This window comes from Drosophila yakuba, chromosome 3R, assembly GCF_016746365.2.
Source record: "Drosophila yakuba strain Tai18E2 chromosome 3R, Prin_Dyak_Tai18E2_2.1, whole genome shotgun sequence".
NCBI classification, from domain to species: domain Eukaryota; kingdom Metazoa; phylum Arthropoda; class Insecta; order Diptera; family Drosophilidae; genus Drosophila; species Drosophila yakuba.
Window position 1 is genome coordinate 4,994,904 of NC_052530.2, and position 22,653 is coordinate 5,017,556.

The following is a 22,653-nucleotide window of genomic DNA, read 5'->3' on the forward strand; positions in this document are numbered from 1 at the left end:
CGTTTTTATCCTTATTTCATGTTGTATTTATTTGCCTCTGCTGTTTCCTCTTGTCATGTTTTTATTCCATAGCTCCAAGCCATTTGGCGCTCTGTTTGCTTGGCATAAATTTTAATCTTAATTAAATGCGATTTTTATTTTAAATGGCAGCCAAGTCGATGCTTGAAGACCAACGGTTTCAGTTAATCAAAATGCCCTACTCTAGTAAAATCGAATGAAGTGCACATTTTAGGTTTATCAATTTTCACTCATACCAGGGAATCATTTGTGGAACTATAATTGCATTGCTTAACAGCTTTTTTTTCTGTTGTTCAATTATACAGCATAAGTAAAAATAAGACCTTAAAATATATTTTAAATATTTTTTTAACGCCTATGGTTAACGTCTAAATAAAAATAAATGGTACAGAAAATAAAATTAATCACTGTTATATACAAAGTTAGTAAGCTTTTCCAATTACATAAGAAAATATTTATAGCAAATCCTGACAATTTGGCTAATATAAAAAGAGCTGCGAGAATAACAATGTCAATGCGAGTCCTTTACGACAAAAACGTCAAATGGTTTAAATATCTTTTATGGGAAATGTTGTTTGTGCTTAATATGCCCCATGATTAGCTTTGAAGCAACCAATTCTGTGGATACTAAAATTTTATTGATTACTGCTCTGTTTGACAATTATATATAATCTAACAATTTTGACAATTATATATATAAGCCCCTTTTTACAATCGTCTTTTCAGTGAATTCGTAGTATATTTGAAAAATAAAAGAGATCTGTGAAGAAAAATCCCTCTCCGAGAAATCCGCAATCTAAGTAGAGCTGCTAATCTGCTGAGCTAAACAGGCAGCAGGCAAAAACAAAGCGGAAACTAAGACTAAGCTCGAGGAGAACAACATACAACAATTCCCATAAAGAGACACAATCCATTTGGCATTTCCATCATGGAGCAACTCACTCACAGCACCATGGGGCAGCCACATGCGGCATCCACATCCACATCCACGTCAGCCTCGACATCTTTATCCAGGGGCGACGACTCATTTGGCTGTCGTCGCCTGTAATGCGAGCGCAAAGAATTTCAGTTTCAGGATCCCGTCGCCGAGTTCCTCACTCGATGATTTCTGGAAATTCGTTTGTTTTTCATGCCAAGTTCGAGCAGTTTCCTCTGACGGAGTGATGAAATCCTCTGGCGGGATGTGCAGCCCATTTGTAAGCAAAAACATTTCAGCTAAATTAGTTTATGCATTCTGGGAATTGGAAAATTTCCTAATGAGAACGTGGCTACATATAATGGAAAGTTTCCTTAAAGAGCGCCAGGAAGGACTAAAATGCTTCTAAGTTCCATTTGATTAAGACTGGATTTTTCTCTAAATGAGATGAGGTGGCTCATAGGCTTCCCTTTATATATGCTTTCCATTTTATCAACAAGAAAAAAGAAGAAAATATGTACTTATAAACTTCCGGCTGATAGACTTAATACCTTAACTGGTATTGCAAGCTTAATCAAATAAAGTCAAACTAATTGTTTCTAATCTAATAAATGGCGATTAAAGGATACAAATTAGACTCAAAGCGCGGATTAGAAAATCATAATTTTGTTATTGCTGTGCAATGGATACTTATCATTTTCCTGTAAGTAAACATGATGAAAAAATTCAAATTTGTATAAGAAACAAAATAATACTTTCCACTATCTAACCAGTATCAAAAAAATATTAATTGCTTAAGAAACTAAATTCAACTGAAATGAATAACACTTCCTGTGCACATATTTTTCTAGCCCAGCCTTTGTCTGCTTAGAGTGGCATCCTGAAAATATCGCCAGGACAATCCACTTCCGAACAGGAGCAAACTTACAAGCCACTCAAAAGCGAATTTTGGAAAAGGAAGTGCAACACTTGCAAAAACTTTTATCTTCGGCAGCGGCTGCCTAATTTTAATTATGCCCGCTTATAAATTCAATTGCATTTAACAATTGCCAGGAAAACTCGCTGGCTAAGAACAGAAAGTTCTGCGTTACTTCAAAAAGAGCTAGACATCGCGGGCAGGCGGAATAGTTTACAGGATTAGTTGCTGGCGAAATGGAAAATTAATCCATGCCGCTTTCCACGAAAGACAAAGAAAAGCTACTGCTGGACTGTTAAACATGATTATACCCGTTACTCGTAGAGTAAAAGGGTATACTAGATTCGTTGAAAAGTATGTAACAGGCAAAAGGAAGCGTTTCCGACCACATAAAGTATATATATTCTTGATCAGGGTCAATAGCCGAGTCGATATGACCATGTCCGTCTATCCGTCCGTATGAACGCTGAGATCTCAGGAACTACAAAAGCTAGAAAGTTGAGACTAAGCATACTCCAGAGACATAGACGCAGCGCAAGTTTGTCGATTCATGGTGCCACGCCCACTCTAACGCCCACAAACCGTCCAAAACTGCCACGCCCACACTTTTGAAAAATGTTTTGATATTTATTCATTTTTGTATTAGTCTTGTAAATTTCTATCGATTTGCCAACTTTTTGCCACGCCCACTCTAACGCCTACAAAACGCCAAAAACTGTCAGTGTTTAAGACTCTCCTTCTTCCTTCCACTAGCTGAGTAACGGGTATCAGATAGTCGGGGAACTCGACTATAGCGTTCTCTCTTGTTTTTAAGTAGAATGGAGTTTTAATGGCCAACAGGCCGCAGCTACTTCACTTAATGATGCGACAATTGTCCCAAAATTATATTATTTGAGTGCCAAGTCCTCGACTCGAGGATTCAGACAAAGGCAGGAGTCCACCGTCATAATATTTATCTTGAAAAATCCTTTCACTCCCAAGGCCAATAGATTTATATTCCAATTCAAACGGCGTTGGGGGAGAGCAAGATGTTTTGGAAATTAAAATTCAAATTCATGTCTACTAGCCTCCAGGGTGGGCCTAAAAATGCAATATCTTTCAAGAAGCGCAATTTACACTGCAAGAAATTGTGGTGAGTGAAATAATTATTTTAAAATTCCTACTACATATGATTGCGTCTTGCCAATTTGTAAAAATGATTCAAGAGTCAATAATAATCATCGAAATAAGTATATGTATGTATATTAAATTATAAAAAACAGAGTATTCAAGAACACTGAAACTAAACCTAAGGAAAAACGGAGGTTGTAGGTGAAATGGAAAATCGTGCCTGAAATCATAAAACATTAATCGGATTGTATCTGCATTAACTCTCGATTGGTTCATACGTATGCAACTTCATTTGACTGAGACGTGCCCGAGTTTCACGCTTTTCTAGGATTTTCCCTTGGGTCAATTGAGATTTGCACCTTGACAATACCAAAGAAAAACTAATTTCACGAAAATGGTTTCAAGTGTGAAATAATTTCCGCAGGAAAAGGAGACTGGCCACAAGGCGATCCGAATTTCAACAATAGTCAGGCATTCGGAGGCCCTCGGGCACATGGAATCCTTTTTTTCAGCCAATCTTCGACTGTCACACTCGTGTTCCCTCTTGCCAATTAGATGTTTATAAAAATGTGTGTGCACTGAGGTGACTGGAAACTTTTTCCATTGCCGCTACCAACTGGCCAAAGAGAATTTGGGAAACCCGCTTTCCCAACCTTGCACTCTATTCGTTTTTTCTAAGCCACTTAAGTTCGTGATAGCACAAAGGCTATTGCAAATGAACAGCTTAAAGGTGAGGGCTCTTTTCTAACTTCAACTAAATTTAAGAACAATTTACACTGCAGTTTTGTTGGGTTTGGAAAAGTACTAATATTAGCTTGATAAAACAGGACTTAATTCTGTGGCACCTCTGCAGATTCTTTAAAGATCCCGGAATTTAAATGGAATGCCAATACAAACTTAAGCAGCTGAAAGACAAAGAAATTAGTTTTCAATTTTAGAGTTTTTTTGAATTTAAATGCATAGCAAAAGTGCGAACACTTAGTTTCTCATTAAACTGGCAGCAGCCGCAACAAGGATGACGCCGTCAATTGTAAAATATGAAAATATGCAATTATAATTTACAGTCTTCCTCGCTGCCACTTTTTTTGGGTCTTTTCGCGGCAAGCTTGCCACATAAATTGCGGAAATTTCGCCGGCTGAAGCAACTTTGTGAAACGATATCCTCCACCTCCACTAAAAAGGCGATGGAAAAAGTTTGCCTGCTAATCCTGGAGCTGCAAGTACACTGCACGAAACTACAAGTCGGCAAACACTTAACAATTAACTTGCCTCGCACCTGAACATCCGAACACACATATACACACACACGTCTTTCACCTGCCAGGATGCGTAATTTATGTTAAGCGCTGCATTTTTATGTTCAAACAAGCGAAGAAGCTGCTTATCATACAAGGCGAAGCCTCAGCTGCATTTTCATCCCCATCCTCATTCCCATTTTCATTTCACTCGCCGCATCTTTTGGAGTCACGGCAAAAAGTTAATTGAAACACACGCAAGAATGAAGAATGGTGGAAAATTATTTGGAAGACGTTCATGCGTTTCATTTCTTATGTCACTCAAAACATGTATCCAAAAACGAATCATAAGGTAATCAAATCATATTCATAATCAAATATCTGTAAAAAAGCTACGATGTAATAGTTTTAAATAATACAATCTTTTGAGATTTTTTATATTCAAACATATAAGCTAAGTTAATTAAACAGAATAAACATATAAGGAGAAATATTCAAAATTTAAATTCATTCATTAGAATCAAAATATATCTAAAATATTATTACCAAATTAAAATGGACCTGTTTTTAGAATAGTATGTAATTAGTAATAGTAATTAGTATTATTTACTATATTTAATATCACTGAAGTACGCGTAAATTCATAGAATCAGGTATGGCATAACCTTCTCTACGAGTTGAAGAAGCCCTGGCGAACCGAATGCCTTGGCTGCTCCGCACTTGACTCACCTTTCTCCCGGATTTCGGATGAGACTTAATTCTCGAAGCTGGATATCAAAAGCAACAAGGCAACGAGATGAAAGGACCTTTCGAACATTTCTGTTAAAGCGAATAAAGTGCAATTAAATTATGCATTCGACAAAAAGTACCCCGCAATAATGTAAAAAATGCATACAATCACCGCAATGAACACAATCGCTGGATCACATTTATTTAATTAAGAAGAATATTACGCGAGAACAGGGAGAGCTGAGATTTTTCGGGTGGTGGACGAACGGGGGGCCAATTATGGCTATAAAGTGTCTTCATTAAATTATAAATTCACGAGCTTAACATAATTTGCATGCCAATGCATTTTATAAAGTACTTTGTGGCCATGAAAAACATGAAACCGATGAACACGAAAAAAGGAGTTGGGGCCCAAATAAAAAAAAATGGCAAAAAAAAAACAGGCGTTGCAATAATGAAACAAAAAAAAAACACAAAAAACTGGGACCTCGTAATTGGAAATGGCCAGCGGCCTGTTGACACTTGCGGCATGTAAATTAACAGTTATTATTGCTATTTAAAAACTACAATGCAAACAAAATAAATGCGAAACAGCTTTAAAGTGGCAAATTGATAAATCGCCCGCCAGTTGCCAATCCAGCCACTAAGCCCAGAATGAAATGCGGATTTTTATGCCAGCCCATAAATTATTCGCCCCGATAAGCAAAAACAAATGCGCAACAGATTTGGCCAAACAAAATCTATTTATTGTTATATAAGCCGGCCCCTTTCGACATGGACGAAAGTCCGGAACTTTGGCCACGTTTTACTCGCGCAATTTTATTAACGGTCTAAATTTTTGATTTGGGTGCCCCGTAAGTTTATTTTTCAGCTGCCACAATAGAACGGGAAAAATTCATATGTGTGGCTGCAAAGCGAAATGAAATTATTAATTTGCATGTGTGATTATTTTCATATAAACAAATGTGGCGACGAACGGCGGAAGTCGGGGAAAGGCAGCCAGAGTCCATTTTTTAATGTCCTGCGGCGCTGAAAAGTATGCTACATCTGTGACTATGACCTAGGCTTTGCACGTGTGTGTGCGTGCTCTTTTTCTGTGTGTGGTTGTGCAAATTAAATTTGCATATACGGCGCATGTTTTCTTTACTGTGGGCAATGCAATAAACAAGCGCACACCATCAAACGCATACTGCGATATTTTGTGCACAAGCTGACTTGAAAATGGGATACCTCGCAAGAGAGTCAGTAAATGGGCTTGCAAACGAGATACTTTACTTTTAGATACTTCTGTAAATATAATGATTAAAGCTCTTTCCCATTTTTTCATTCGATACTACTGAACTCAGTAGCTTGTTATCTTTACCCAGCTCATAATGCTCCATATTATTGTGCTCATGAGCTTAGAATACAAAAATGTTAAATTATACAGCACCACAATAAATTTGCATTTCCGAGACAGTTGAATTGTCCCACTTCCTTAATTTTTAGCAATCACGAGAACCTTGATAAGAATGGCCTTGCGGGCCAGTTTTTCTTGTTAATTCAATAAGTATTTATTCGTCATTGGCAAACATTATTATTGCTGTGTAAATTATCCAGCGATTAATGCAATTGCTCAAGGCACTCGGCATACACATTTCCTTGGCCGCAGGATCGCAGCTGCAGCCGACGAGCTAAGCAAACAAACTTGAACAAATAAATTTGGTACGTGCCAGCTATGACTTATCGCCGTAGCCAACAAACATGGCCAGCATACAAATGGATCGCCGAATGGCCGAAAATACAAGGCTAGCAAAATAACAATTGCAGGAGCAAAGGATTCGGACTCGGAACAGAAGCAACAAGCATTTGTCATGTGACAATGGTCGTGGGTAGCAAAAATCCACGAACTCCGGAAGACCATTTCATTCTCATGGAGCAACCACAAAGATAGCGAATCCAGTGGTCCGGTGGTTTCGTTGCTCGGATGCCATATTTTATTTATGGGCACAGTTCCGTTGCACAAACTTGCCGCCTCGACACTTGGCCACACTTCTGTCCAAGTAATAGACCCATAACGGGGATACGTGTTTGCCAAATTTGCTTGTTTGCAGCTCAAATTTAATTTATAAACTAAATAAACAGGGAGCCTCCGTGTGCGCCTGTTCCTCTAATCAATTTCAACTGATTTACTGTGTTCACTAGACAGGTATTCCTTATCGAACCACAGTTATATAAACATACTTTTGCTTATCTGGTTTACGTATTACTAATTTTAGATTAATATAAGAAAAAAAAATGGTGTCTAATAAGACCAATGTTCAAAACGAATAAAGAATAAAATAAACATTGTGATCCGTTGAAAATAAATTTCAAAAATATTTTAGTTGTTGCAAATCATATTTTTATTATATTTAGGATGTTACCTCCTCAGATTCTTTATTATATAATATATAGAACATGTAAAAATTATGTAGTAATCAATAACCGGCACAATAAAATGATATTCTTATGATAATGTTAATGCACCGTTAAAAATAATGTCTTTTTACAATAAACTTACAGATTTCGTATGTGGAATGCACATACATCTAAAACCTTAATAAATGTTCACACTCTGATCCAAATTGAAGGCTCATCAGTGGAAATTTCGGAGCCGTTAAGCTGCCGACAGTTCCAGCAGTTTTCCCTCCTTTCCGAATAAAATCCAATGCTATTGCCCACATTTCATTCTTTTTGCATTGCTATGCTGGGCACGTAGACCAAACTGGCCAAATGCTATGCAAACTTTTGGACAAATTAACAAATTTCCCCAAACTCACGGAAATAGAGTCCTATTTGCCTATGTCGCACTTTGTTTATGCTATGGCCTTGGGTGTTATAGGGAATAGAGCAAAGCGGGAAGGATGGTCAGGATGGAGAGGATGGGTTAGAAGGTGTTGATGGGGCTGGTGGGGCTGAGGCAATGGTCAGACCGCAGATGCTGCAAACAATTGTGTTTTTCTTTAGTAAATAAGTGGACAAGTAGAACGGGATTTGACACTTTTTGGCTACACACACACTTTGCGGCATGCAAATTTAATTCCCAAACGCCCAAGGGCGATTGTCGCAGCTTGAAATACGAGAATTTGATTAAATTATGAATTTTTATTTGCTTGGGATTTGTTGCATATGAGATGATGACAGAAACATTTTTAGTAAATTCACCACAGCATTTATTTATGACAGATTTTTCCAAGGAAAAACTCTAACCAAATGCAAAATGCAATTGGCAAAATAGCAACGTAAATCCATATTCTTATCCAGGTGCCAGCAAAAAGGCAAAACAAAAATAATTACATTTTAAATTGGGGAAAATAGTGAAGTGTGCTCCATGTCCTTACACAAACGTGGCCAAATCCTGCCGTGACTCGGTTTCGGCTTTTCCGGCCTCTGCAGATTGACAGCCAGCCATGACGATTCATTTGTATGTTGATGACAAAATTTGCAATGCAATCTAAGGCATCGGCCTTCTGGGAGGCCACCAATAAAAGTAGCTTACGTGCCTTGGATTAAAGTAAAAGAACCAATTCTCAGCCTGATGACTTCGACGTGGCTGCGACTCGAACGGCAAACCAGAGCTGCAAAGGTAATAAATGTGGCAGAGACCAAATTGTCTCACAAGGACTTAAAATAAATTTAAATAGCCTTCACCTGTGTTCCTTTTCTGTCTAATATAAAAACAGTTTTTAATACATAATTAAGTGGAATGCATAGTTTGGTTTATAAAGTGCATACATAATAGTAGGTATGAAGCCGAGAATCATTTTTAAGTAAGCTTAATTCTAGTCCATTGAATAGTTCCTAGTTCTAAAGTTTAAGAACAATAACATTAAATATATTCAGATGGAGCAAACTACGAGCAGCATCCTAAGTGGAAACCATGGACAAACCGTAGTGCTTTACAACTTAATCAAGTAATGAGGTTAGTCCAACCTCTCATTTGTGACTCATTGTTGACAATCCTGGTAAACATAAAAAAACATAAAAAAAAAAGATGGAAATCTCATTTGTGGTACGTGCATATTTAATTCCATGCCCAGCTGTGAACACAGTCACTAGTGCATGGGTATTACTTGCTTTAGTGGCCGCCCAAGAGTACGCAATAAAATGCTATGCAACTGCATCAAGAGCTCGGCAGACAGACGCAATTTCGATGCTTGTGTACTTGAAATAGATTTTTAATAGTCCGACTGACACACAAACAAACAGAGAGGAGGGCACCAGCTCCTTTTCAATGGCACTGGAGTCCTGCTTCATGCCAGCCTTTTGTTTGGCAGTCGAAAGCATTTATGCGATTTTGTCGTTGGAGCAAAACACGAAGATACACTCGCACAACACACATTTGCCACAGCAAATATAAGTTTATGAAAAATGTCATTTGTTTGGTCCACAGATATGAACTATTTATGGACACAGAGAAATGAACAGCAAATTTGCTGTTGTCGAAACGAATTAATGTTTAACTGGAAACAATTTTCCTTTGATTGTTGTCTTCCTTCTTCTCGTTGGATGGATGGATGCAGTGCGTTTCATAGAAGTGCATGCTGTATGAAATAATCTGCAATGGAAATACAGGAAATGAGCGTAATTTATGAGATTAGTTAATTTAAATGATTAATTTATATACTCATATTTACTGAGTTTAGCATCCGTAGAGTACATAGTAACCAAAGTCTCTCTAGTTTTATTTTATTATTCTATGTTCATTCTATTTTTTAGGTTTCAAGTTCATTCCCAACTTGGGCAATCAAACTCATTTGCTGTGAAACGCACTGTCGTCGAGATTGATGCACTTCGAAATGACCAAGTAATTTGCTGGCCCAATATTTTGTGGTCCTTTTCGGCCATTAAACAGCCGAACAACGAGCTGGCGGTAATAAAGTGCCAAATAAATGCAATAAAGCTGTTGGTACAAGTCGTTGTCGAACTCGCAATTGGAAGGGGGAATGGGGATGAACTACTACTTGTATTATTTGGGGAGTCCGGGTGATGCCATAACTGTTTTCTCTTCCGGCTTTTATTACAAAACACACTCAAAACGGACAAATAAAAAATGCAAATAAATAAGCGCAGCAAACTGTCGAACAATTGAAAAGTTCCCCACAATAGAGCTGGGACTTAAGTGCTTACTGAAGGAGCTGCAACGGAATAGTCCTTAAAGCAGTCCAAGGATGTGGGTGGCTGGGTGCCTGGGTGGCTACGGCTGCTCTTGGCACAACTGGATTACAGGCAAATTGCAAAACGTCTTTGCATGTCTTGAGCAAACCCCCACACACACACACGAATGTGAACAGCCAAGCCAACTAATTTTATTGCTCAACACATTCGTGCCTTGTTTATTGCCCAGCTCCCATCTCTTTCGAGCCTTCCCTTCCCCCTCTTTCTTCGAGAGCAATCCCGGATCCGAGTGCAAAAATTTTAACAAGAAGATTGCTTAAGTGCTCCGTCTTGAATTTCCCAACCAAGGCATTCACTGATGGCCAGCTCCTTTAAGGCAGCCTGTTTACTTCACTTTCGGTGGTCAACGCCACTGATTTCGCCTTTTTTTATTTAATTTAAATTGATTTAAATCAATCCACACAGACGCTGAAAATAACAGAACTTGAGACAGTAAATATATTTTACTTGGAATAAACGACATCGAATTCCACCAAATGAAGCTTTTTAATGAGTTTACTCATATACATATAGTTCATCTTTTTAGGGCTTTAGTGCTTAAGCTTAAAAGTTAGGACCCTTAATGAATTTCCAAGCTCTAAAATTTTATACATGCCTTTAATGGCAGGATTGCTATTTTTAAACCACTAGAATGGTGCAATTTTTTTCAGTGCGTAGTTACTGCCTTGCCAATCTGTTGGCTGCAATGTAATTTCTAATCGAGTAGGCAACTCAAATGAAATCAGCGCAGCAGGCGAGTTGTAGCTGACTGACTTTTCAGAGCCTGTAAAATTGGGAACATTTGACGGCAGCTAGGTTGTGAGGTGTATTTAGCATCATGCCCAGTATTTTTCGGAGTTTCTTGTCCGATCGCTATAATGGCAAGCAGGAGCGATTCTACGAGCGCTATGAAGGTAAGGCATTCGCGAGTTTCAACAACCAAGTAATACGAAAATTCCGAACTTGCAGCTTTTTTTCAAGCCATTCCCAACATGCCACCGATGCCAAGGCCAAAAACCAACCACCATATCAGGGCAGCCACAAAACCGGAACCCAATAGCAACGTAAAGTACACCTATTGTTATGGTCGAAGTGAACCCAGCAGCGATTGGCGGCAGGGCGACGACATACCCATTGTGGTCAGGAGGGAAATGGAGGAGCGACTGGGCATCCAACTGATGAGTGTCCTTTCAATTGCGGAGAGCTCTCTGGTCAGTCATACCATCTGGGAACTGAAAATGCCAGGCGAAAGTTTCGGTTCGATGCATAGTACCAAAAACGACATCAAGGTTGGCATCATTACGGTTTTGGCTGAGTCCACGCTAACCCGCTCGAAATTCATGCGGAAAAGACCCATTTTGGCCAATGTGAATGTGCCACCAAATATTACGGAACTACCACTTGCCCAGCCAAATAAAGTGGCGGAAAGGAGGCGATTTAAGCGGGTTGACGGGCAGTTCGAGTGCAGGGATTGCATTAAAAAGTTCGATCATTCCTGGATGCTCACTGCCCACATAAGGACCCACACCGGGGAAAGGCCCTTCGTGTGTCCTGATGCAAATTGCCGAAAAGCCTTTGCGGATCGGTGAGTAGTGATCTTTTAAGGAAACTTTAAAATATTCCTAGCTTACTCAGTCCACTTGCATACCAGGTTGAATTATTTTCTAATTTATAAGATAATAATTATGGCTTACTGAATTTAGCTCCAACCTGCGCTCCCATCAGCGAACAATGGGCCACCACGAGTGGCAGCATCAATGTGGACAGTGTGGCAAGTACTTCAGTCAGCTTTGCTACTTGAATCGACACTCGATGGACGCTTGTCGCAAATATCTGATGTCCGTGATGCACAAGAGGTTCTAGCTTTGTAATATTAAATGTAATAATGGGGTATATTACACATGTTTAACATTCTTTTTTCTCTTAAATTGCAATGATGCAGTATAAGACATTTATTCAATATTCTTTTCATTCAAAGAATAAATCCTTCATTTCAATCAGACCACCAGCATTGTTGAAAGTTAACACTGCGTCGGTAAGGATTTTTATTCAATAAAAGATAGCGTTTAAAAAAAACTTTGGTTAGTGCAGTTTCCTAGAATGGTATCATATCACACTCCCACGTTTTTCGCTGGTGGGACACTACTTACCATTTCAAAGCAAGGTACCCCAGCCTTAAGGCGGCATTTGGTCAGAACGTATTGGCCAAGTTTCAAGTATCGGCGGCCAGACCAAACACACACACACTCAAAGGCACAAGCACCCACACACACTCCCAAACACACAATGCAATTGCGTTCAATGCAACTAAATTGGCTCATTAGCAAACAAAGTGTGGCAAGGTGAGGTGTGGGGAGGTGGTTTCCAGGACGAGAAGCGTTTCTTTGGCCAGCCAAAACAGTTTTCCGAGGTGTGTCTCCTCCGCCTTGTCGACTGGCCCCAAAACTCAAAAGTTCCAAGTGCGAAAGTGGTTCGTTCGGCGACTAAATCAAACAATGCCAATAGAGGTGCACTGAGAATAAAGTGTACGTTCCACAGCTATGCTTATTGTGTAATTACATGAATGGTATGACCATTTATTGCATTTTAAGTGACTTCAATACACTTAATACTTAATCTTCGCTTCAGATGAATTTGATCAATATTTCGTATTTTGTTAGACTTTTATTTACTCACAAAAAGTGTCAAATTAATGTGCCAATGCCTTAATATCCGAATCCGTACTATTACCCTAAGGTCTGTGCACATGCACACTCTTCTGGGCAATTAATGGTCGGGGTGGCGGGGACGGATTGGAGGGGTCGTTATCTCTTTAAGGATACGACTTCGATTGCGGTTAACCCAGGCCGCAGTGTAAACCCCACATTTGGCGGCAGCAGCTGCACGGCCAAGTGCCACGGTCGCAATGCAAACAGTTCGATGCAATTCGAGGGAAGGACGACGGCTAATGCCTTAATTTATGGTCGCCAGATAAACAGGAGATGATTTAAGGACCCCCTCCACATATTTCTCAATGTAAAACATATGTCCACTAAAACGCAATTACTTAAGCGAAGCGAACAATGAAAAAGGAGCGCCAAATGTATCGGTTTATTTAAATATTTGATGAGCCCGCGTCACCTAATAAAATTGTAAAACATGAGCATTTTATTGGGCAAAAGTCCACCAAATTTTCTTGCTCCTCGTATTTTTTTGTCGTCGTTCCTAGTTGGGTAAGTTGGCAAACATGATAGGGGTGGGCGGGAAGGCCAGCTAAGTGAATTTTTACGCCACCATGAACGCAAGTCGCGTGCTGCTGCACAAGAAAGCGAGCAGTGAAAATAATTTAATCGACCTTTAAAATACCTCTTAATGGTATGTCTAATATTGCATTTGTAAATATTAGTATGTAGTGACTTTTTGGGAAATGCTCATCAATTGCATTAAACTTTCTTATGTTCGAATTTTTTTTAATATTTTGTTTATCTAAATAATTTGGAACACTTCACCCTTTGTTATAGAAAAAGTATTATTTTTTTCACTCAGAGGGTATCAGGATAAGCAGAAGCCAGAGAACACAAGACATCCTCCGCCGTACGAACGTATTTTTAAACTAATTTTCCAACTGGGAGCATTTCGATGGCATTTAACGTGCCAGCCATCAAGGAGATGGCAGGACACTGCTGCAGGATCCGAAGGAGCAGCCGAAGCCGGTCAGTTGAGCCGTAAATTATTTTAGCGTTTCAATTTGGCTAGAAGGGAGACGGCTGTGGCAGAAGCAGTCATTGGCTGAATGGGTCCCATAATAAAGAATATATATGCACGGACATCTATCTATTGCTTAAAAGTTACCCAAAATGATGAGCGAATAAAGTTGACTAATTCAATTGGATTTGCATTTGGCTATCGCGTTTTGGAGAAACTAGCGCTAAATAAGTTGCTGAAAACTCTTTAGCTTAAATGGTAAGAAAACTCAACAAATTGGCAAGATAATAAAAATTAACAATCTAAATTAGGGAGATACTGCAATTTATCTGCAATACAAATAAATTGATTAATTATTTAAGAATATATAGAATACTTAAAAAATATTGTATTGCAGACAATCAAAAAATAATCATTTTTAAATAGTATTGACAATGTAAGACATTAAATAGCAGAGTAAGCAAAATAGACGTACTTTTAAAATCAACAAACAGCAAGAAAAATGGCCGACTGTGCAAATAATTCAAGATTTCTTGTTTTGTTTTATACACAGCAAAAAATATGTATTTGACTAGTTTGTTAAAAAAAATGTTGTTTTATTTATATATTAATAAGTTTGTAAAATCGAATAATTTACTAAGCACATCATGCCCAATAGATTTGCTGTTTAATAATTTTGACTTCTGACGGAAATACCTTGGCAATTCGTTGTTTTAAGTTGTTCACTTTACACTTTTGCAACTTCATTCGGTTAATTAATTTTTTCCTTATTACCTAAGACGACTTCGTTGCCGGGATGTGAATGAAAATGTCATTTATTAGCGCATCTCGTCCTGCCACTGAGGACCATCAAAACCGCCGTGCAGCGCTAAATTTTACAGGTCGTGAAAGGAAACGTCAGCGAAGATGCATAGCCAAGTTTTTGGCTAAATTTATGACCCGTCGTAAGCAACCAACAACTCCCAAACACACCCACACACACCCACACACACCCACAGACATCACGTTTTCACCTTAAGTTGTACTTAAAGGCACTTCGTTTATGCCGTGAACTCATCAAACATTTTATTACTGGGCCATAGGATGCATAAGAGGCAACTGTTTTTACGGGTGCGATCCGAGTGGAGACAAATAAAAGCACTGGTATTCAGATACAGAATGAATCATTCATAATCGATTGTAAACAAGGCGACATCATTCCAGTGACTACTGTTTTCAGCGTTCGTTCTTTGTTACTACATGTTTCGTTTACATTCCTTTATTTTAATTCATGGAAAGAATATTAAGTTTAATATTACTGATAAAATATAATATTAATATTATTCTTTCTATTAGTTACTGGATTTTATTTACAAATCTAAGCAAATACAGCAGGCAACAGCAAACATACCAACGGTAGCTAGAAGATTTTGATTTGGACAAGATTTTGACCACAAGTTTAATTGAATCGCTGCCCTTTTACTGTTTCTTGTTATGTTTCTCGCAGTGTGGTGATTCACATGAACTTAACTCGAGCCCAAGCACTTTGTCAATAGACTTGCAGTTGCTCCGCAGAGATATCCCCAAGCAAAGAAGGCGTGGCCTCGCGCCCTCGAGATCTTTGACACTCGCGGACATTCAGATACCAGTAGTAGAAGTAGATGAACACCATCAATAGGAAGACCGGTCCGCAGATAAAGTAGGAGAAGTGAATTTGGCTGTCGGTCATCGTGGAGCACTGCCTAAAACATGAATTAGATTAAATTCAGATCGTTACATTCATGAAACAAATGAAACACTCCCGTATGGTGAAATACTTATTCGGATTAATCACCTATCTGGACAGTAGTTCTAATAGATGTCCACGCTGTTCCGGCTATGCGTCAGTTTCGTGCTGGCCACTTCGTTGTATCCGGGAATGATCGAAAGCCGACTGAGTGGCAGTGGCAAGAGGGCTTTGTGGTCCTCGATGCGAGCTGTTCGGCGATCGCGAATGCACTGATGGCAGTGATAACAATAGCAAACCAACGTAAGGGCCATAAGGACAACGGAGGGAATCAGCCAGAGCGGATTGATTTGCGAGATATATACAATTGTGAGTACTTTAAAATCGTCCATGTTGCAAGCGACGCACGATTAACGGAGGGGCAAATATAACTAAATAGCAGGGAACCCTAAAAAGTTTGTCACATGCGCTCAATTGGAGATTTATTTTCTCCGAATGCACTCAAAGAAATCACATTAAGCAATTGCTCTCTAACATATTAATTTAAATTAACTAATTAATTTAAATTTTAAATATTTACTAAGAATATATTTTCCATGCCAGTTGTTTTGCAAATACATACTAATATATTAATCACGAAGATTCAAAAGACCGAAATTATTGAAATTAAAAATTAAAATGTTTTCTCTGAAGAATTTGCTCTCCCTTAAAAATGCAGATAAAACGCTATTAATACTCGCATCGACTTTAGTTCTTATCCGAGTTTCTTGCTGTTACGACTGAGTTTGAATTGTACAATTCATTAAAAAATACAGAAACAACGAAAATTATGTACTTACGGGCTATCAAGAATCCTATAATTTTTATTTATTGCTTTATTTATTAGCCCTTTAATTTCTTTTTGTACTTTGTGCACCATACTATATGTACATACTTGTGATCCACATGCTGGAGTTGGTGGATAAGCGAGAGCTTGAATGAATCATACAAGGGCGCCAAGGTCCCAACTCATTGTTGTTTTCTTCGTCTCAGTCCGCTGATGTGGATCCCCCGGGAACACAGAACCTGGGGACCAGCTTCGACTATAGCAAATGGAACTGCTAGACAAGCATATAGAACTCCAGGGAAACGCGGCGTCCAGACGCAACTCAATTCAAACTTTGAAATTGTGCGTTGCTGTTGACTGCGATGCGACTGCTGCTGACATTTGATGCTTTATGATGGAGTAAGGACCAAAAACAAGCAGCGCAAAAATAGATGTATGCCAAATCGCAGCAACACCTCGTGTGCCGCATTCCACACTCCTCAGGCTGATGAGCAAAGTTTGCTTTTAATTTAAAATTTCGCCGCAGAGAAGTAGACGCAGTTTTCTGTTTTTTTCCCGACTAAAGATGCTGAGAAAAACCACAACAGATATTGTGGGTTTTAGGGTTTTCCTGTACCAGATAAACAAATTTTATTATGATACTGAATAAAGTGATTTTATTGTGCAGCTTCGACTTTTCATATAAAGGGAGTCTCTACATATTTTATTTTAAAGGTGCCACAAAAACATCAGCCAACTAGGAATTCTTTCCAAACACAACAGAAAAAAAACAAGGAAACAAGTTGCAGTTCATGCATTGAAAATCCTTTTGTATTGCTTCAAATTCTTCCGGGGAAATAAAATTGTTTTTTGCCAACTATGTTTGAGGTTCAAAAATAATCGAGGCAGTCGGGAGTAAGTTTGAAAGCGTAATAACAACTCACTGGCCCCGCCAACCAAAAAAACACTCACAACGCACACTGAATGGATATTTCTCATTCAATTTCGCAGGTGTTTGACTCCATGTCGAAGGTGGTTACGAATCGAAGGAATGGGAAAGCCTTTGTCGATTTGAGGCGAACGTGGTTTGGTTTGTTTCGTTGCGTTTCGTTTGGTTTCGATTCGATTCGGTTGGCATTTAAGCGGATTTTCAAACGCATCCAAAATGTGCAAGTGGACCAGATACTTCGATAGGACAGCCACAAGGGCTTAGGTGAAGATGGCGATGGCAATACAGTCGTACTGAGTGAATTCTAAATTGAATTGGACATCAAGACGGCTGAATTCAATACTGTGGAACCCAACAGATAACTCATAATTTAATAAAAAGTAACACATCATTTGTGTAATATTAAAGCCTAGTAATTTCAGGCCCGCATTCTGCGTTACAAGTGGTATTTCCTTGCTTTTTGTTGGCCATTGCCACCATCCCAGGCCCCACACATTGCGCCACAAATCCCCTTTTATCGTATGAGAACGTGTTGCATACTTTGTGGCTGCAGCTGCTGTTGTTTGCCTTTTGCTTTCAGCATTTTATGATACGCGCGATAATGATGGTTGCCCACAGACACATTACACCCAACCACGCAGGTTGCCGCCCAGTCACCCACCTATTTACACCTTTCACGTGTAATTAGATGCGCAAGTTAAGTTCGGGCGTGTGAAATTAATTAAAAACTTTCGCTGCTCCGAAAGTTGCGACTGAAAAGAAAGTAACTATAAACTTGAACCCCCACATGCAGAAGTTTGGGAATCCCCAACAAATTGCCGCAAGACAATGTCGGGCCACAAAGTCAAGTGCGAAAGTGGCAAGTACATAAGTTCCCTGTTGCAAGATGCCGATTGTAACTTACAGCATAAATCAGAGATAGTTCAGCCCAACTGCCCCCCATTTGTCCATTTCTCCGTCTGCCGATTGTCTATCATCGAAGGCCATCAGCAGACAAGCGTCGAGTTCGGTTGCAACATCCCACTTACCAGTATTGTTCCCGGTCCAGTTGCTTCTACACTTTCAAAGGGAGTTACGATATTGGCCGGCGTCCAAGTTATTGTTATGATAAGAAATCGGAATTGAAATACCAATTCCAAATGGCTTCAGCTATTCTACACCAAATTCTTTCATCTTGAACTATTTTAAATGTTTTTTAGTTTAGATCGAATACCATAACTGTCTATTAATCCTTTAAAGTCAAAGAACTGTTTAATTTCTATTGTTCCTTGTATTTTTTGGCGAAAGGGTATTTCCTATTTCCGAAGTTATTTTGCTATCTGACCGAAGTCGTTTTTTTACCAGGATCCCTTTGGTACTTTCCAGTTTTGCTGCTTATTGTTGGCGCTGTTTGTTTTCCTCGCAATGCCTCAAAATGCTGCATATTTATGGCATGCCGCAAACGTTTATCTAAACTACATAAAGCAATAAAAGTTAAAAGTCAAATAACTGTAGTATGGTTCCTTGAAGTTGGCCTTGTTGCTCCTTCGGTTGCTACTGTTTTTGTTATTGTTTCAGGGTGTTGTGGCTGCACTGCTGAACACAGATGCCATCGAGTGAGTCTGCAGGAGCAACAACCCATTCCAAAGAATACTCGTATCCTTGTGGCCGGATCCGCCCTTTGGAATGCTCGAACGGAAGCTGCCGACAACCGACGGTGATGAGACTCGTTATGGTTTCGGTTTCGTTGGCAGCCCCTTCAGGAAGTGTGGGATCTACATTATCTCGGGATGAGAGTTTGAAAGACAGAGAGCTAGAATATACCCTTTGTTAGGGAACAATCTGGGAATTTAAATACTGATCTTACTGCAATTGGCGTAAATGATGTAATAGAAAGGTGTATAATTATTTATAGTATACTATAGAACCCTTACAATAAACAAAAGCTTAGAAAGCTAAATGCTGCCTTTCTACCACATAGTATGATTATGTGAACTCTATACCTGCAGTGAATTCCGATAGTCGAGCTGGCACTGGTGTTAATAACCCAAGGTTTTATGTATCTGTTTACACTTACAAGCTGTCTGATAACTCGACTGGGAAATGGAAAATGTTGGAGGGAAAAGCGAGTGCCAGGATGGAGGTCGAACAATTCTCGAACGTCATGCACGTGCACTGCTCTTGTCCTTTTGGTCGGATACCCATGTAGCTGCTCCTATTCCAGCCATATCCTTTTAATCCTTTTGCCAATGCATTGCATTGCCTTGCATCGAGTTTGATTTCACACGCGAGCACAAAAACAATAATATTATGCCACAAACACTCGATGCCAACGAACATGGCCCATGTAATCACACTTGAGCTCCTCGCCCAGCCACACAAACACACACGCACACACACCTAACGTGAAAACGCGGTTCCACCCACCAATACACACACACACACACGCAGACGCTGGAAAACTCGCTCTCACCCACACGACTGCAGCGAGATTGCGAAACTTCATTATATGCCCGTTGGCAGACAGGAGCAAGTGCAGAAACGCGTGCACTGCGCGAAAATCTATCCCTATCAGTTCATAATTAAGAACCACTTCTCTGTAAAATGCTAAGCTTAGAAGAAGTGTATAACTTATAACATAGGGCTCAGCATATATATTATATAATTTTATAGCACATGACTAGATCTTATTGCATAGAGCTAGAGTGTCAGAAGTGTCAACAAACTTCCATAGTAACTCCCGATTTCCCCCAGTGCTTGCCTAGGACTAACTGGCGCAACCCACCTCCGATCACCTGAATCGGCCAGTTCTTTTCCATTTCTGTTTCTGTGCCGAGTTCTGCTGCCGTTTCTGTTTGGCTTTGTTCTCGACGCCCTGCATTGTTGTTGCTGTCTTTCGCCTTTGGCCCGAATGGCATTGAGCTTGAAAATGTGTTTATTTGCCGGCACACACACGCACACACTCGCCACACAGCAGCAAGTGCCTGACATAAAATCGCTGAATCCATCCACGACGACGCAAACAAGCTGCCATATGTCGGCAGAGGTTTGGGAGCAATCTTGCCACCTCACAGGTACTACTTGCACTTGCAACCACCCACCCACCGATTGGCGTCGTCATTTGGAATCGGCATCATCATTCCGTCTCGGGGCAATTGTTGTGCATGTTTTTGTTATCTGCCGGCTGGATGGCTGTAAGGAATGCTAATGCCTCTGCCTCTGCCTCTGCCTCTGCCACAACCAATTCCAATGCCAATGAGACTGCCATAAGTGCACCTCAGGTGTTGGCCAACTTGAAGTCCTTTTCGGGTTTGCTCCGCTCAGCTTACACCCAAAGAAAAATTATTTCTCAATTAGGCGGAGTGAGTCGTTAGGAGGAAGCCCTCCCTAGTAAATTTACTTAACTTTCTGGCAATAATAAATAGTGTCTGCAATGATTCCTCAATCTAACATTGAAAAACTATCTTACTCTAGGGTGCTATTGAAAAATCGGACGAAATGCATACAAGTATATATTGTAACTAGAGCAAAGTCATGGCTGTTATTCAGGTCTTAAAGCCTTTTTAATTTGATTTAATTTAAATTGGCTAAATGTTTGTTTGTCAGCCCACGCATTTTATTTGCGTGTACAACGATGACATTTGTCGGGTTATTTCTTAACTTGCCCGGCTTGAAATTAAATTCCTTGGGCGGATCGGCTGCGGGGGTCAAGGCGGTGGTGCGAGGACGTGTGCGGCTGCCAAATGAGGCGACTTCAAGTGGCACATGGTAGCCCGTAGAATTTAAAAGCTCTCTGCAGTGCAAGTCACGCTTTCATTTGCGGCATTGGACAATATATCAAAGCACTCAAACTGATTGCATTTAGTAGGATCCATAGCCGATGCAATGGGATCCCGAATCTCAATCAGTGTTGCCCAATGGGCTGCTAACCAAGTTAGTGTACACCAATCTTGAAGTTGATATAGCATGTCATATATATATTGATATTTAAATATTTTTGTATATTTAATACCACGAATATTTAATATATTTTGCTTTTACATATTGTGCAGCGTTGAAATCGTTTGTATCGTGTAATTAATTTGTACTATTTGTACTAAATTAATGTCAAATAAACTAACTTTACAAATAGAAGGGACACGTTTATAATAATATTTGAAAGGTCCATTTCAGAGGCTTGGTTCTGTACTTGTTAACTTCAGTGGCGCAACACCAGTGCATCATTGGTTGCATTATGAGAGCCACGCGTTGCAGCGGCACGTTTCTCATAACGAAACCCCGCTCCACTGGCCCCTTGGTTGCCTTGTTTGCTGGTCAAATCCATCACTCGGCTGCCCCACACCCCTCGGTTTAATTTGTCGCACAACAATGATCCCTCCGCCTTAATTGGTGTATCCCGGTCGGCCGGATGGCACTTGGTGGGGAGCCAGAAGTGTGTGCCAAACACATGCCACATGCCACTTGCCACTCGGCACTGAAGGACTCGTCTTGTGGCAATTGTGCGGATGAGCCGCTACTACATTCCAGGCCATTAGCTGGGGTCCATCCTATAGGGTCCTTCTCCCTAGAAGAAAGAAGGGACTTTCCCTGATGTCTGGCAAATGAAGGCCATTAATGCCAAACTATTTGAATCAAAGCCTATACAATTAAAAATTACAGAGTAATACAACAGTATGTAATGTCTCCATCTATTTCATATTTAATTAGGTCTTAAATATATAATGCATGTAATTTCACAAAATTTGCCCACTTGCTGCTGCTTTAATTCGAGTTTTTATAGGGGACCCCACTTCCACTTTCCATCCCAATTACTCATCCCCTCATTATTGTAATGCCCTGTTATGATGGATTATGGCGCACACGGATTTGCCATAACTTTGGGGATGAAATGCACTGCACCCAGCAGCTGACAATTAATTATATGCATCACTGTGTTGAATTATCCCTCGTCGGCCCACTAAACCCGTGCGAAATTGCCCCCCAGCTAACCCATACCCCATGAAATACTTTCCACATTTGTTGCGTGCGCACGTAACTCAAATGCCAAACACCTGCAGTTAACACGTTCGCAGTGCTTACAGAGCAGGCAAACAGATCCGTTACCCTGAATCCTCCAATTCCCCCGTGTCCGCCGTACTCCAGTATCCACTTCCGCATCCACGGACGGCCACGGAGGCCGTCGTTCGTGCCCCTGCTGAACGGACAAAGCAGCGTTAAAACTGCACTTAAGTCAAACTTGCCAGACAAGTGGCGTGTGGAAAGTAGAAGTGGTTGGGGGTGAGGTCCTCCGATTTTAGGGGAACCCAAGACTACTGGGGCTGTGGTTAAACGGGATAGGGAAGGCACACCAAAGAAGGGCCACTGAGAAAAAAATCTTGAGTCAAGTGCGCCTTGTAAAGAAACTGTGATCTTTTTAATGTGCTACAATA

General features: G+C 39.9%; 3 protein-coding genes across 5 annotated transcripts; 1 reads left to right on the forward strand and 2 right to left on the reverse strand.

Moving 5' to 3' along the window:
• The first annotated feature begins 10,831 nt into the window (after nt 1-10,831).
• LOC6539926 (zinc finger protein 69 homolog B) lies at nt 10,832-13,973 on the forward strand. Of its 3 annotated transcripts, none has more exons than XM_039375952.2 (3): nt 10,832-11,016; nt 11,072-11,687; nt 13,628-13,973. In XM_039375952.2, the coding sequence occupies exons 1-3, from the start codon at nt 10,941-10,943 to the stop codon at nt 13,818-13,820; spliced, it is 885 nt and encodes a 294-aa protein (XP_039231886.1). In that variant the 5' UTR covers nt 10,832-10,940; the 3' UTR covers nt 13,821-13,973. The 3 variants fall into 3 exon arrangements, with proteins under 3 accessions (XP_039231886.1, XP_039231887.1, XP_002086802.1); XM_039375953.2 differs by lacking the exon at nt 13,628-13,973 and adding an exon at nt 11,754-11,888 and having other exon boundaries at nt 10,835-11,016; XM_002086766.4 differs by lacking the exon at nt 13,628-13,973 and adding an exon at nt 11,806-12,104 and having other exon boundaries at nt 10,836-11,016.
• Nucleotides 13,974-14,935: 962 nt separating this feature from the next.
• On the reverse strand, nt 14,936-15,494 carry LOC26535560. Its single transcript, XM_015191739.3, has one exon. It carries the CDS (start codon nt 15,492-15,494, stop codon nt 15,315-15,317), a length of 180 nt encoding a protein of 59 aa, XP_015047225.1. The 3' UTR covers nt 14,936-15,314.
• Nucleotides 15,495-15,616: 122 nt separating this feature from the next.
• Nucleotides 15,617-16,024, reverse strand: LOC26536405 (hemotin). Its single transcript, XM_015191740.3, has one exon. The coding sequence runs from the start codon at nt 15,881-15,883 to the stop codon at nt 15,617-15,619; it is 267 nt and encodes an 88-aa protein (XP_015047226.1). The 5' UTR covers nt 15,884-16,024.
• Between the last annotated feature and the right edge of the window lie 6,629 nt (nt 16,025-22,653).